Genomic DNA, 16,212 nt, shown 5'->3' with positions numbered 1-16,212 from the left:
AGGTTTAAACTAGAGTGGCAGGGGGATGGGAACCTGAGCGGGGAGTCAGAAGGGAATAAAGTTGAGAGCAGCAAGAGAGGGGAAGACCCAGGGGAAATCTACAATACAAATAGTACAAACAGTTGTTCAAGAACAAGTGAAAGGGAAAAGCATAGAGCAGCGGAAAGAAAGTGTACTTTAGGCACGGGAGATAAAATGAAAACTAGAAGGCGTAAGGCGATTAACCCAGCATCAAAGCTGTGCCAGGGGGTAGGGAACCTGAGCAGGGAGACAGAGGAAAGCATATCAGGAAGGGACAGAAGGTATGGAGTAAAAGGTAAAGTGTTAAAAAAGGAAAAAGCAGGAACTAAGTGTCACAAAACATATTTGAAAGTTCTTTATCTGAATGCACGTAGCATTCGTAACAAAATGGATGAGTTAATGGCACAAATAACGACGTATGGGTATGATCTTGTGGCCATTACAGAAACATGGCTGCAGGGTGACAACGACTGGGAATTAAATATGCCAGGGTATTTAACAATCAGGAAGGACAGGCAGGAAGGAAGGGGAGGTGGGGTGGCTATGTTAATAAAGGAAGGAATCACTGTATTACAGAGAAAAGATATTGGGACAAAGGATCAGGATAATGAAACAGTTTGGGTAGAGATAAGGAATAATAAGGGGCAAAAAACACTTGTGGGCGTTGTATATAGGCCTCCTAATAGTTGCAACTCTGCTGGAAGAAGTATTAATCAGGAAATAGTCAGGGCATGTAATAAGGGAACAGCTATAATTCTGGGGGATTTTAACTATCATATTAACTGGACAAATCAAATTGGGCAGGGTAGCCTTGAGGAAGAGTTTATTGAGTGTATTAGGGATGGATTTCTTGAGCAGTATGTAACTGAACCAACAAGGGGGCAAGCAACCTTGGACCTGGTCCTGTGTAATGAGCCAGGGTTAATTAATAATGTCCTAGTTAAGGATCCCCTTGGAATAAGTGACCATAACATGGTTACATTCCATATCCAATTAGAGGGTGAGAAGGTTGGTTCTCAAACAAGCGTACTGAGCTTGAATAAAGGAGACTATGATGGTATGAGAGCGGAATTGATTAAAGTGGACTGGGAAAATAGATTAAAGGGTAAGACGGTACATGAGCAGTTGTGTTCATTCAAGGAGTTATTTTACAACTTTCAAAAAATATATATTCCACTGAGGAAAAAAGGGTGTAAAAGAAATGACAGCCATCCGTGGCTAAGAAATTAAGGATAGTATCAGACTAAAAACAAGGACATATAAGGTAGCCAAACTTAGTGGGAGGATAGAAGATTGGGAAGTCTTCAAAAGACAGCAAAAAGTAACGAAAGGATTGATTAAGAAAGGGAAGATAGATTATGAAAATAAATTAGCAAAAAATATAAAAACAGATAGCAAGAGTTTCTACAGTTATATAAAAAGAAAAAGGGTGGCTAAGGCAAACGTAGGTCCTTTAGAGGATGAGACCGGGAAATTAATGGTGGGAATCATGGAGATGGCAAAAATGCTGAACAAATATTTTGTTTCAGTCTTTACGGTAGAGGACACTAAGAATATCCCAACACTGGACAAACAGGGGGCTCGAGGGGGGGAGGAGCTAAATACGATTAAAATCACTAAGGAATTGGTACTCAGTAAATTAATGGGACTCAAGGCGGATAAATCCCCTGGACCTGATGGCTTACATCCTAGGGTCTTGAGGGAAGTGGCAGTAGGGATTGTGGATGCTTTGGTAATAATTTTCCAAAATTCTCTGGACTCGGCAAAGGTCCCGGCAGATTGGAAAACTGCCAATGTAACACCTTTATTTAAAAAGGGTAGTAGGCAGAAGGCTGGAAATTATAGACCAGTTAGCTTAACATCTGTGGTGGGTAAAATTTGGGAGTCTATTATTAAGGAGACAGTAGCAGAACATTTGGATAAACATAATTTAATAGGACAAAGTCAGCATGGCTTTACGAAGGGGAAGTCATGTCTGACAAATTTGCTTGAGTTCTTTGAGGATATAACGTACAGGGTGAATAAAGGGGAACCAGTGGACGTTGTGTATTTGGACTTCCAGAAGGCATTCGACAAGGTACCACATGAAAGATTATTGCTCAAGATAAAGAATCACTGGATTGGGGGTAATATTCTGGCACGGGTGGAGGATTGGTTGTCTAACAGGAAGCAGAGAGTTGGGATAAATGGTACATTCTCGGACTGGCAACCTGTAGCCAGTGGTGTTCCGCAGGGGTCGGTGCTGGGTCCCCAACTCTTTACAATCTATATTAACGATTTGGAGGAGGGGACCGAGTGTAACATATCAAAGTTTGCAGATGATACAAAGATGGGAGGGAAAGTAGAGAGTGAGGAGGACATAAAAAACCTACAAGGGGATAGAGACAGGCTGGGTGAATGGGCGGAGATTTGGCAGATGCAATACAATATTGGAAAATGTGAGGTTATGCACTATGGCAGGAAAAATCGGAGAGCAAGTTATTATCTTAATGGCGAGCAACTGGAAAGTACTGCAGTACAAAGGGATCTGGGGGTCCTAGTGCAAGAAAATCAAAAAGTTAGTTTGCAGGTGATCAAGAAGGCCAACGGAATGTTGGCTTTTATTGCTCGGGGGACAGAATATAAAAACAGGGAGGTATTGCTGCAGTTATATAAGGTATTGATGAGACCGCACCTGGAATACTGCGTGCAGTTTTGGTCTCCATACTCAAGAAAAGACATACTTGCTCTCGAGGCAGTACAAAGAAGGTTCACTCGGTTAATCCCGGGGATGAGAGGTTGAGTAGATTGGGACTCTACTCATTGGAGTTCAGAAAAATGAGAGGCGATCTTATTGAAACATATAAGATTGTGAAGGGGCTTGATCGGGTGGATGCGGTAAGGATGTTCCCAAGGATGGGTGAAACTAGAACTAGGGGGCATAATCTTAGAATAAGGGGCTGCTCTTTCAAAACTGAGATGAGGAGAAACTTCTTCACTCGGCGGGTAGTAGGTCTGTGGAATTTGCTGCCCCAGGAAGCTGTGGAAGCTACATCATTAAATAAATTTAAAACAGAAATAGACAGATTCCTAGAAGTAAAGGGAATTAGGGGTTACGGGGAACGGGCAGGAAATTGGACATGAATTTAGATTTGAGGTTAGGATCAGATCAGCCATGATCTTATTGAATGGCGGAGAAGGCTCGAGGGGCCGATTGGCCTACTCCTGCTCCTATTTCTTATGTTCTTATGAGAGCAGGTCAGAGGCTGGGTATTCTACGGCGAGTGACTCACCTCCTGACTCCCCAAAGCCTTTCCACCATCTACAAGGCACAAGTCAGGAGTGTGATGGAATACTCTCCACTTGTTTGGATGAGCGCAGCTCCAACAACACTCAAGAAGCTCGACACCATCCAAGATAAAGCAGCCCGCTTGATTGGCACCCCATCCACCACCCTAAACATTCACTCCCTTCACCACCGGCGCACAGTGGCTGCAGTGTGTACCATCCACAGGATGCACTGCAGCAACTCGCCAAGGCTTCTTCGACAGCACCTCCCAAACCCACGACCTCTACCACCTTGAAGGACAAGAGCAGCAGGCACATGGGAACAACACCACCTGCACGTTCCCCTCCAAGTCACACACCATCCCGACTTGGAAATATATCGCCGTTCCTTCGTCGTCGCTGGGTCAAAATCCTGGAACTCCCTTCCTAACAGCACTGTGGGAGAACCTTCACCACACGGACTGCAGTGGTTCAAGGTGGCGGCTCACCACCACCTCCTCAAGGACAATTAGGGATGGGCAATAAATGCCAGCGATGCCCACATCCCATGAACGACTATAAAAAAAATGAACTTATTTAATGCTGAAAAGTGTGAAGTGATACATTTTGGTAGAAGAATGAGGAGAGGCAATATGCACTATATGGTCCAATTCTAAAGTGGGTTCAGGAACAGAGGGACTTGGCAGTGTACGTACAGAAATCTTTGAAGATGGCAGGACAAATTGCGAAGGCTGTTGAAAAAAGCATATAGGATCCTTGGCTTTCTTAAGAGACATGGGGTAGATTTTAACCCCCAAGAATAAGTGGGTTGGCAGTATTTTGCAATTCTGCAAAAATTGGAGTGGGACCGCATCCAGGCTCCAATGCGCCCACTTTCGGGTTTGATCCAGACGTGTTTGGTTACGTGCGTGTTTCTGATACCTGGAAGTCCCGCCGGCTCGTAAAGCCAGCAGGCCAATATTTAAAGGGCCAATTTTAGCATTTAAACCACTTAAGGGGATTAATTTATATATTGAGTTACATGAACGATTTTAAACTTTCCCTGAACATGTCTCCCGTGGCCTCTGAAACGTGGCATGGAAACAGAGGGGAGTTGCTGCTGACCTTCATTTGGACCTTTAAACCAATGATTGACACATGACTAAAAGGTGAGTTTTTGCAGCAGGGCACTCAATTCTCTCAGACAAAACTTTGGCTGGGTGTTCTGTGTTTAGACTGAGATTTCTTTGTTCACACTGAGAATTCTTATGCTCAGAAATATTTATCTACATTTTGGACCCCCTCAAACTGACAACATCATGAGTGGGGGGTGGGGCGTGAAACGGATCTATTCAACAGTACATCTTGTGGAAATGCATAAAGAGATCCCTGACCATATTAACTCTCTCTAATACACCTAACTCACGAATGTAGAAATGCATGATGGATATTTGACCATATTAACTGACCAGCTAATTCAATTTAAAGCTCACATAATAGTTTCTCACGAAAAACACATAGAAGCACAATTGTGTAATTACTTTGAGCTTTCACGTGCTGATAACTGTCTGACTAACAGAAATGGATGACCATATAGCCTTGAGCCTAGCTACAGACTTACTGATAATAAAGACAGTTTCTTAGGGCCTGTGTCCAAAATATCGAGATTGCCATGGGAACCAGAGGGTGGGTTCCCTATTTTGATTGACTAACTACCTGAGCCAATAAAGAATGTACGTGTACGCCCATATTCTATGACAGGTGGGCGTTGTTACTGAACTGTATAAACGTGAGCTGTTTCTTGAACTCAGCGAAGACGTAGCCTCAACCATTGTTTGAGGCACTCTTCCACTTGTACAAGTTTCTTAATAAATTCTCACATGTTTGAATTAAGTGTTTGGGTGTTAATATTACTTATTCTATACAATGCATTAAGTTTAAGTTTTCGACAATCGGAGGAGGAGACACATCACCATCCACGGCAGGACAGCGTGCAGTTCTGGGAGTTGCATGTGCACAAGACAGAGGTGCACCAGAAGGACTTGGAGAAGAGCAGAGAGGGGACCAAAAGAGGGACCGAGGTCACTGGAAGCACTACTTCTAGTTAGTGACCTTTCTGCTAAGGGAAATAGGTCCTCCCTATCTACTCTATCTAGGCCCCTCATAATTTTATACACCTCAATTAAATCTCTCCTCAGCCTTCTTTGTTCCAAAGAAAACAACCCACAGCCTATCCAACCTTTCCCCATAGCTAAAATTCTCCAATGGGTCGCATCATGCCTTGGCGTTAACGATGAAGCACACGATAGGGCAATTTCACATCTTGCAAGATGTGGCAGCGGTGGTGAGGATTATAACATTTAATGTGCATTTAACAAAAAACAAATATAAATGAAAGATATGACATTCTGTCAGACACCCTTGCGCATGATCCTGGTGATTACAAAACCTTAGCCTTCCTCTTCCTACCGCTTTTATGTGGTGCATCCCCTGTGGCTTCAGCAGAGGTAGTGGCAGGTTGCTCAGGTTCATGCCCTGTCTACTTAGATGCTCTCAGTCTACGACCTCTGGGTTTTGGAGCCCGTGAGGGCACTGCCAAAGACTGCCCCACCTGCACAGGGGCAGATTTGGCCATTGGGAGAGGAGGCAACATTGCGGGTATTTGTGGGGGGGGTGGCGCAACGGGTGACACTGGACACTGAGTGGAGTCCCCACTTCCACGTCCCCTTTCACCATTGTCTCGCTCCCGGACTAGCGTAATATCATTCCTACCACTCTGCTGGACAGCTGGTTGGTGAGGAGAAGTGGCGCTTTCTAAGGCCACAGATGAAGTTTCTGTCTGCCTGTTTAAGATGGCAGACATGTTGGCATTCAAAGGCCACATGGCCATCGTCATGGCTTGCACGAACTCATTTGAGAGCCATGCTTGAAGCTCAACGGAGGCTGCCATTCTATCCATCGAAGACATTCCTGCACTTATCTGCACCACCAATTCACTAGCAATGGAGTTGGACTCCTCCATCCTATCTGCTATTGTGGAGAGTGTGCATGACACCTTTTCCATTACCTCGCAAAAGGTGGAGCTGTACCTCGATCATGCTCGCTCTCAATGATGTCCCCTGCGGTTCATCATCTGGGTCTAGCAGAGCAAAGCTTGGAAACGAGTGGGACCCCTGACCAGATTCTCCACAGCTGGCCCTGCCATCAGTGTCTGCTCGTGAGTGTTGAACCACCAGGTGACAACCCAACTACCTGTCTAACAGGACCCACCGAAGTGCGAGTATCTGCGCTGGTGCATGTCTGGATGTGATGTGACGGTGCACCCTCAGAGGAATTGAGCTACTTTGAGGAATCATCATCTTTCATGGTGCGTGCCTCATCAATCCTGGAAGGCCCTGGAAGAGAACATAAAGCAATATTAAAAAATCGCAGAAGGTAGTTTGCAATGAGCATACTCAGGTGCACATCAATTCATGACGCGTGTGAAGGATGTTAAATTTCTGTCACCAGCCATTTGCGGGTCGCTGTCTTTGACAGGCATTCAACAGTGCGGCTTAGATCCAACACCTCCTCCTCCGCATCTGTCAGGGGCACAATTTGTGATGGACCCCCTTCAGTCCTACTCCTCTCCCGTGCACTGCGCTCTCTTCTCCTACAAAGGGGAGAAAGAACAGACGTGCGAGTGAGAGAAGGTGATGTGGTCATCCGATGGATGCATTGCTTTGGGCGATGCTGTCAATGAAAAAAATGTATCAGAGGGCAAGTATCAGATGGATTCATCACATTGCATCAGGATTGGGAGAGTGGAGTGGTGGGTTCACAAATGGGGAGGTGAGGAAGTGCACAGAAAGTAAAGGCTTGTTGATGAAACTTAAGTGGGTTTGAGGAGTACACTTGGCAAGACAGTTAAGGTGGACAGTTAAGTAAATGTACACCACAGGATGTAGGTGAAACAGTAACTTTACTCACTTTTCCTGATCTGGTAAGGTCATTAAAGCGCTTCCTGCATTGTACCCACGACCTTGCCACCGTGCTCAGCAACTCTGCCACCTCCAGCCACACCTTCTTGGTGGCAGAAGCAGGGCGCTTCCTCTGATCAGCCAGTATAGTATCTCCCTCCTGCTCCTGACACCAGCCAGTAGCAACGCAAGAGAGAAGTCCCTGAAACGTGGTGCTGTCTTAAACCTGTGATGCTGCACCTCTGCCCATTCCTCCTTTCTCCTTCAAAATCCATGGTTGCAATGACCCATTAAATACTTCAATTCACAGCAAACCCAGAAGTAACATTAAGGGACTCCAATTTAGTCGCAATTGCGGGAGCCAACGCGCAGAAAATTTTTCCTAGTTTCCCATGCGATTATTCACTCACCCGCTGACTTCCAGCCACCATGTTAAAATTATGCCAATAGAGTACAAGAGAAAGGAAGTTATGCTGAACCTTTAAAAAAACACTGGTTAGGCCTCAGCTGGAGTATTTTCAATTCTGGTCATCACACTTTAGGAAAGATGTCAAGGCCTTGGAGAGGGTGCAGAAGAGATTCACTAGAATAGTACCAGGGATGATGGACTTCAGTTATGTGGAGAAATTAGGGTTGCTCTCCTTAGAGCAGAGAAGGTTAAGAGGAGATTTGATAGAGGTGTTCAAAATCATGAAAGGTTTTGACACAGTAAATAAGGAAAAACTGTTCCCAGTGGCAGAAGGGTCGGTAACCAGAGGACACAGGTTGAAGGTGATTGGCAAAAGAACCAGAGGAGACATGAGGAAACATCTTTTGTGCAGAGTTGTTATGATCTGGAATGAGTGGTGGAAATAGATTCAATAACAACTTCCAAAAAAGGAAATTGGATAAATACCTGAAGGGAAAAAATTTACTGGGCTATGGGGAAAGAGCAGGGGAGTGGGACTAATTGGATACGTTTCAAAGAGCCGGCACGGGCATGATGGGCTGAATGGCTTCCTTCTGTGCTGTAATATACTATGAGTTCTGGACACCGCACCCCAGGAAGGTTATATTGGCAATGGAGGGGGTGTAGTGCAGATTCACCAGAATGACACACCGGGGCTAAAAGGGTTAAATTATGAAGGCAGGTTGCATTGACTAGGCTTGTATTCCCTTGAATATAGAAGATTAAGGGGTGATCTAATTGAGGTGTTTGTGATCAAAGGAGTTTTGACATCCTTCCTAAAGTGTGGCGCCCAGAAATGGACACAATAATGAGTGATTTATAAAGGTTTAGCATAACATCCTTGCTTTTGTCCTCCATGCCTCTGTTTATAAAGGCAAAGATCCCTTATGGTTTTTTAAAAACATACCTGAAACACTCTTCCCCTTAAATGCAGTTGAGGGTAGGTTAATTGAAAATTTCAAAACTGAGATTGATAATTTTTTGTTAGGCAAGGGTGTTACATGTATTCCTTATTTTTTTGCTCCCACATTGTATTATCTCATACTTATCCACATTAAATTGCACCTGTCTATATCTTCATGAAATCTTTAGTCCTCTTCGCCTTTCGCCAAACCTCCTACTTTTGTGTTTTCAGCAAACATAGAAGCATAGAAAATAGGAGCAAGAGTAGGCCATTCGACCCTTTGGGCCTGCTCCGCCATTCATCTAACTCAGTACCCTGTTCCCGCTTTTTCCACATATCCCTTGATCCCTTTAGCATTAAGAAATATATCTATCTCCTTCTTGAATACATCTAATGACTTGGCCTCCACTGCCTTCTGTGGTAGACAATTCCACAGGTTCACCACCCTCTCAGTGAAGAAATTTCTCCTCATCTCGGTTCTAAATGGCATACCCGGATCCTGAGACTGTGACCCCTGGTACTGGACTCCCCAGCCATCGGGAACATCCTCCCTACATCTAGTCTGTCTAGTCCTGTTAGAATTTTATATGTTTCGATGAGATCACCTCTCATTCTTCTAAACTCTAGTGAATATAGACCCAGTCGACCCACACTCTCCTCATATGTCAGTCCTGCCATCCCAGGAATCAGTCTGGTAAACCTTCATTGCACTCCCTCCATGGCAATGACATCCTTCCTCAGATAAGGAGATCAAAACTGCACACAATACTCCAGATGTGGTCTCACCAAGGCCCTGTATAACTGCAGTAAGACATCCCTGCTCCTGTACTCAAATCCTCTTGCAATGAAGGTCAACATACCATTCGCCTTCCTAACTGCTTGCTGCACCTGAATGCTCGCTTTCAGCGACTGGTGTACAAGGACACCCAGGTCTTGTTGCGCCTCCCCTTTTCCCAATCTATCATCATTCAGATAATAATCTCTCTTTCTGTTTTTACAACCAAAGTGGATAACCTCACATTTATCCACGTTATACTGCATCTGCCATGTTCTTGCCCACTAACCCAACTTGTCTAAATCACATTGGAGCCTCTTTGCATCCTCCTCACAGCTCACATTCCACCCCAGCTTTGTGTCATCTGCAAACTTGGAAATGTTACATTTAGTTCCCTCATCCAAATCATTGATATATACTGTGAATAGCTGGGGCCCAAGCACTGATCCCTGCAGTAGCCCATTAGTCACTGCCTGCCACCAGGAAAAAGACCAGTTTATTCCTACTCTCTCTATTTCCTATAAAAAGGAAAGGATGCCCCGGAGCATGGTACATTGGCGAGACCATGCAGACACTGCGACAACGGATGAACGGACACCGCGCAACAATCGCCAGACAGGAGGGTTCCCTCCTTCGAGACACATGACAACGCAAAATCGTCGAGCAGAAGTTGATAGCCAAGTTCCGCACCCATGAGGACGGCCTCAACCGGGATCTTGGGTTCATGTCACGCTACACGTAACCCCACCAGCAAAAAGGGAAAACAAAAGTTATGTGTTTTAATATTCTCTCTCTCTCTGCCATTTGGGTCTCTTTCTTTCTGTCTGTGTAATTGACACAATGTATATCCAGTGTACTGGGACATGCTGTTCTCCGTGACTGGCCTGTTTGAACAACAACGACACCTTTTGATTAGTGTGACGCTGTCCCAGCCTAATATAAGATATGCGATTTGAGAACCTTCCACTCATTCACCTGACGAAGGGGATAATCTCCGAAAGCTTGTGGTTTTAAAATAAAATTGTTGGACTATAACCTGGTGTTGTAAGATTCCTTACATTTGTCCACCCCAGTCCATCACCGGCATCTCCACATCATCTCTATTTCCTGTCAGTCAACCAATTCTCAATCCATGCCAGTATATTCCCCCCAATCCCATGTGCTTTAATTTTGCACACTGACCTCTTGGGTGGGACCTTATCAAAAGCCTCCTGAAAATCCAAGTACACCACATCCACCGGTTCTCCTCTATCTATTCTACTAGTTACATCCTCAAAAAACTCCAATAGATTTGTTCAGCATGATTTCCCTTTCATAACCCATGCTGATTTTGTCCAATCCCGTTAATGCCCTCCAAGTGTTCTGTTATCACATCTTTTATAATAGACTCTAGCATTTTCCCCATTACTGATGTTAGGCTAACTGGTCTGTAATTCCCTGTTTTTTCTCTCCCTCCTTTTTAAAAAAAAATATAGTGGGGTTACATTTGCCACCCTCCAATCTGTAGGAACTGTTCGGGTCTATAGAATTTTGGAAGATGATCACCAATGCATCCACTATTTCCATGGCCACTTCCTTTAGTACTCTGAGTTTGTACTAGAGTTTGCATTCCTTATGCCTATGTCTAATTCGAGAATATATTTAAAACTGCTATAAGGAAATACAATTGCGAAGAAAGACTTGAAAAATTAGGTCTTTTTTTCCATTAGAACAATGCAGATTATGGGGAAGATATGAGGGAAGTGTTTAAAATCAAAGGATGGGACAGGGTAGACAAAATCATCTTGTTTCCAGTAGTTTGCAGGGTTAAGAACAAGGGGCTTAGAATGAGGGACCACAAGAAAAAAATTAAATGTAAGAGATTTAGAACAGAGGAGTAACTTTATACTGAGAGTTGTGGAATTCATTTCCACAGTTAGTGGTTGAAACAGAAACTGTCAACATTCAAAATTAAATTGGATAAACAGATTAAGGAAAAGGTGTTGAAGCAATATGGAAACAGGGTGGGTAAATGTGATTAGAACTATTTTTTTTAAATGTGGAGGATAAACGCTGATACAGACTAGTTGTACTGAAAGGCCTCTGTGTTGTAACTTGTATGTATTTCTACAAGTGCAAATCATTTGTACAACATTTCTAAACCCTCTCCAACACAAGCAAGAACACTTAGCTTGCTGCTGCCCCCTTCCCCAATTCTCTCTCTCTCTCTCTCTGTGTCTGTCTGTCTACTCCCTACTTTCCATTTACAACCAGGACATAGCTATCCCAATCTTTCCCATGCCTATGTAACTCGAGTTCCCCATGTCCATTTGTTTGCTCATTTTAGCTACCGCTCCGGACCCAAGCCCATTGCTTCTATCTCCCTCTTTCTTTCTAATCTCTTTACCCCTCTAGGGAGCTCCTATCCTGTCACCTCGCCTTCCTGTTACCTAGTCATGCCTCCTTTCATTGCTCCCCTCTCTGGTACTTTGCCCCCCCCAACCCTTCACTATTCCTGCAGCTTCCTCCACACTTGATGCCCTTGTCCCCAGTAAAACCGTTCCTCTCTCCCATCCTGGTCATCGCCCTTGACATGGTCCCCATCTTCGCTCCCTTATGTCCAAGGGGCACAAATTTGAATGTTAATAGCACACAATTGGATTAACTATTTCTCGCCAAATCTGGCTGGACTACATCAAGCATTATCGGGCCCTGCTCTCCTCTGCCAAAGCTACTCACTACTCCAGGATCATCCTAGAATGCAAAGATAAGCCCCGGCTTCTTTTCTTCGCTACCAACCATCTCCTTAAACCCCTTTCCCCTCCACCCTTACCTTCAACAACAAGTGCAAAGGGCTCAAAGACTTCTTTGGCACTAAGATTGAGACCAACCGTTCAGCTGCCTCTGCCACAACCTTCCCTTTCCCAAACCTGCTGAATCAAACTTCCCCCAAGGCTCCCCCTTAACCGTGCCCTGAACTCGCACCTTTCTCTAGTTTCTCTTTTCTCCTCTTATACCCACTCCGAGCTCCTCTTGTTCATGAGGTCCAGTTCCTGCTTTTGGTCCTATTCCCACTAAACTGAGGACCACCCAATTTCCCTTCCTGGCCCCCACACTAGCTCAATATTGTAAATGATTCCCTCTCTTCAGGTCCTGTCCCCCTTCCTTTCAAATTTGGCGTTATCAATTTCCTCCTCAAAAAATTAACCCTCGGCCCCACTGTCCTTACAACTATCACCCTATCTCCAACCTCCTTTTCCTCCCCAAAGTCCTTGAACGGGTTGTCGCCTCCCAAATCTGTGCCCATCTTTCCCACAACTCCACATTGGAACCTTTTGAATCACACTTCTGCCCCAGCCACATCATTGAAACGGCCCCAATCAAAGTTACAAATGACATCCTATGTGACCATGGTGCACTAGCCCTCCTCATCCTTCTCGACCTGTCTGCAGCCTTTTCTCCCCTTATTACCACACCATCCTCCACCAATGCCTCTCCTCCGTTGACAGCCAAGTGTTACTGCCCTTGCCTGGTTCCACGCTTACCTATCCAGTCATAGCCAGAGAATCTCCTACAATGGCTTCTCTTTCCACCCCCGCATCCTCCCATTATCTCTGGAGTCCCCCAAGGATCTATCCTTGCCTCGTCCTATTTCACATCTACACGCTGCCCCTCAGCGGCATCAACCGAAAACACAGTGTCAGGTTCCACTTGTGCGCTGACCACACCCAGCTCTACCTCACCACCACCTCTCTCAACCGCTCCACTGCTTCTGGTTTGTTAGACTGTTTGTCCGACATCCAATCCTGGATGAGCCAAAATTCACCCCAATTAAACATTGGGAAGACCAAAGCCATTGTCTTCGGCACCCACCATTCCCTAGCCACTGATTCCATCCCCCTCCCTAGCCACTGTCTCAGGCTCGCAACCTCGGCGTCATTTTTGATTCTGTGCTGAGCTTCTAACCTAATTTCCTCTCCAACAGCAAGACTGCCTAGTTCCACCTCTGTAATAAACTTATCTGCTGCTGAAATCCTCATCTATACTTTTGTTACCTCCAGACTCAGGTATTCCAATGCTCTACTGGCCAGCCTCCCATCTTCAACCCTAGGTAAACTTAAGCTCATCCAAAACTCCACTGCCAGTATCTTAACTCACACCAAGTCTCACTCATCCATTATCTTGAGTTTGCACTGGCTCCCAGTCCACCAATGACTCCATTTTCAAATTCTCATCCTTGTGCTCATGACCTCAGCCCTCCAACCCTCTGAGAACTCTGCAGCATTTCTGCAACTCTGGTCTCTTGTGCTTCCCCCACTTCCTTCCCATCACAACTTGCTGTCCTGCCTTAAGCCATCTAGGCCCTACGCTCTGGAATTCCTTCCCTAAACCTCTTCACCTCTCTCTCCTCCTTTACGACGCTACTTAAAACCTACCTCTTTGAATAAGCTTTCGGTCACCTGTTCTTCTTTGGCTTGGTGTCAATTTTTGTCAGATTACTATTCTATGAAGCACCTTGGAACATTTTCATTTTACTACATTAAAGGCACTTTTTAAATGCAATATGTTGTTGTTGCTGCTCACTCTGCTCCCTTCACCTATTCACTGCTGCCCCTTCGCTCCCCTCCCCTAATCACTGCTGTTCTCCTTCTCCCACTCATTGGTATTAACCCCTCACTCCTGGTTGCTCTCTGCCCTTGTCCTCACCTCCACCCACACCTTTCCTGTCTTACTGCCCTCATCCCCTCCCTTTCTGCCCTTACAACTCCCCACTACTCCTTCCCCACCCCACCGTAACCCCATCCCCAACTTACTGCCCCCTCCCCTCCTCATCGCTCCTGCCTCCTCCCTTCCCTTTGCCTCTCTCCCGCCCTACTCGCTCCACTTCAATGCTCCTGCCTCCCCTCTGCCTGCCTGCCTGCCCGCCCGCCCTTCCTTCGCCTCCTCTCCCTACTCACTGCTGCTGCTGCCGGTATTTCTTCCTCTCCTGCAGGGCTCTCGGACGGCTGGAGAAGGTGTAGGTGTCGCTGTTGTCCTGCTGCGGTAACACAGTCGTCATGTTGCAGACCGGCGACTTACTGCAGCCGAGAATAAAATGAATCTGAACGAGAGGAGCAGCCGCGCGCACACGCGGACCCTCGTAACCACCACTCGCACGGCGCCCTGGCAACGGTTGCCACTGCAAACCAGTGCGTCACTTCCGCCAGTGAGCCGCGACATGGCTTCCCATTCTTCCGCGAACGAAAAGAAGTAAGAGTGACCCGAGCTCTGCTGCCCTCGCTGCCGCCCTCGCTTTCACCCTCCGTCGGTCTTGGTACCCGGTGCATTTGTGTTGTAGCTGGCGAGGTTTTCCTTGTTCGTTCTACTCAAGTATCCGACTCATAGATGTATTCATTCGAGGTGTAAAGTGTTAGTTGCCCCTAGCAACCGTTGTGTTGGTCGTGACCCATCTTCAGGATGTTCTCCCTCAGAGCCCTGCCCCGGCCCTTTATTTCTTACCATTGAGCAGCTGTTTTCCATGGTTTCAATAAGTGAACCCCCACAACCACCCACCAAGACCGCCTGCTTCCACTTCCAGAACTTCGCCAGTCTCTGCCTCTGGCTCCCCCTCTATAGCAATGGTACTTTCCTTAGAGGGGGTGCAACAAAGGTTCACCAGATTGATTCCTGGGATGAGTGGGTTGTCCTATGAGATGAGATTGAGTAAAATGGGCCTATATTCTCTAGAGTTTAGAAGAATGAGAGGTGATCTCATTGAAACATATAAGATACTTAGAGGGCTTATCAGGGTAGATGCTGAGAGGCTTTTATTTTCCATGATGTGGAGATGCCGGTGATGGACTGGGGTGGACAAATGTAAAGAATCTTACAACACCAGGTTATAGTCCAACAATTTTATTTTAAATTCACAAGCTTTCGGAGGCTTCCTCCTTCCTCAGGTGAATGTTGTGGAAATGAAATCCTCGAAATGAAATCGCATTTATAAATCACAGAACAATGCTTGGTGATTACAGACAGTCTTTTCAACTGCCCGTTGCCAAGGCAATCAGTGTGCAGACAGACAGGTGTTACCTACAAGGTCTCCGAATATACAAATCACCAAACAAAAACACAGATAGAGAGGTAGAAACATAGAAAAGACAGCAACTGACCCGTTATATTAAAAACAGATAACATTTGTTCGCTGGTGGGGTAACGTGTAGCGTGACATGAACCCAAGATCCCGGTTGAGGCCATCCTCATGGGTGCGGAACTTGGCTATCAATTTCTGCTCGACGATTTTGCGTTGTCGTATGTCTCGAAGGCCGACTTGGAGAACGCTTACCCGAAGGTCGGTGGCTGAATGTCCTTGACTGCTGAAGTGTTCCCCGACTGGGACGGAACCCTCCTGTTTGGTGATTGTTGCGCGGTGTCCATTCATCCGTTGTCGCAGCGTCTGCATGGTCTCGCCAATGTCCATGCTCTGGGGCACCCTTTCCTGCAACGTATGAGGTAGACAACGTTGGCCGAGTCACAGGAGTATGAACCATGCACCTGGTGGGTGGTGTCCTCTCGTGTGATGGTGGTAACTGTGTCGATGATCTGGCATGTCTTGCAGAGGTTACCGTGGCAGGGTTGTGTGGTGTCGTGGACGCTGTTCTCCTGAAAGCTAGGTAATTTGCTGCGAACGATGGTCTGTTTGAGGTTGGGTGGCTGTTTAAAGGCGAGTAGTGGAGGTGTGGGGATGGCCACAGCGAGGTGTTCGTCGTCATTGATGACATGTTGAAGGCTGCGGAGAACATGGCGTAGTTTCTCCGCTCCGGGGAAGTACTGGACGACAAAGGGTACTCTGTTGGTTGCGTCCCGTGTTAGTCTCCTGAGGAGGTCTATGCGATTTTTC

General features: G+C 45.9%; 1 protein-coding gene across 2 annotated transcripts in view; it reads right to left on the bottom strand.

Moving 5' to 3' along the window:
• Positions 1 to 14,505, bottom strand: part of rsph3 (radial spoke head 3) — a 70,446-nt gene extending 55,941 nt beyond the window's left edge. Inside the window, exon 1 of one of the 2 annotated variants that reach the window (XM_067988349.1) lies at positions 14,291 to 14,505. In XM_067988349.1, coding sequence (XP_067844450.1) covers positions 14,291 to 14,391 — 101 coding nt within the window. In that variant the 5' untranslated portion in view covers positions 14,392 to 14,505. The remainder of the gene's footprint in view (positions 1 to 14,290) is intronic. The other variant, XM_067988348.1, reaches the window with a different exon arrangement.
• Between the last annotated feature and the right edge of the window lie 1,707 nt (positions 14,506 to 16,212).

The sequence above is a fragment of the Heptranchias perlo genome, chromosome 8 (genome assembly GCF_035084215.1).
Source record: "Heptranchias perlo isolate sHepPer1 chromosome 8, sHepPer1.hap1, whole genome shotgun sequence".
NCBI classification, from domain to species: Eukaryota; Metazoa; Chordata; class Chondrichthyes; order Hexanchiformes; family Hexanchidae; genus Heptranchias; species Heptranchias perlo.
This window is presented reverse-complemented; position numbering and strand designations above follow the sequence as displayed.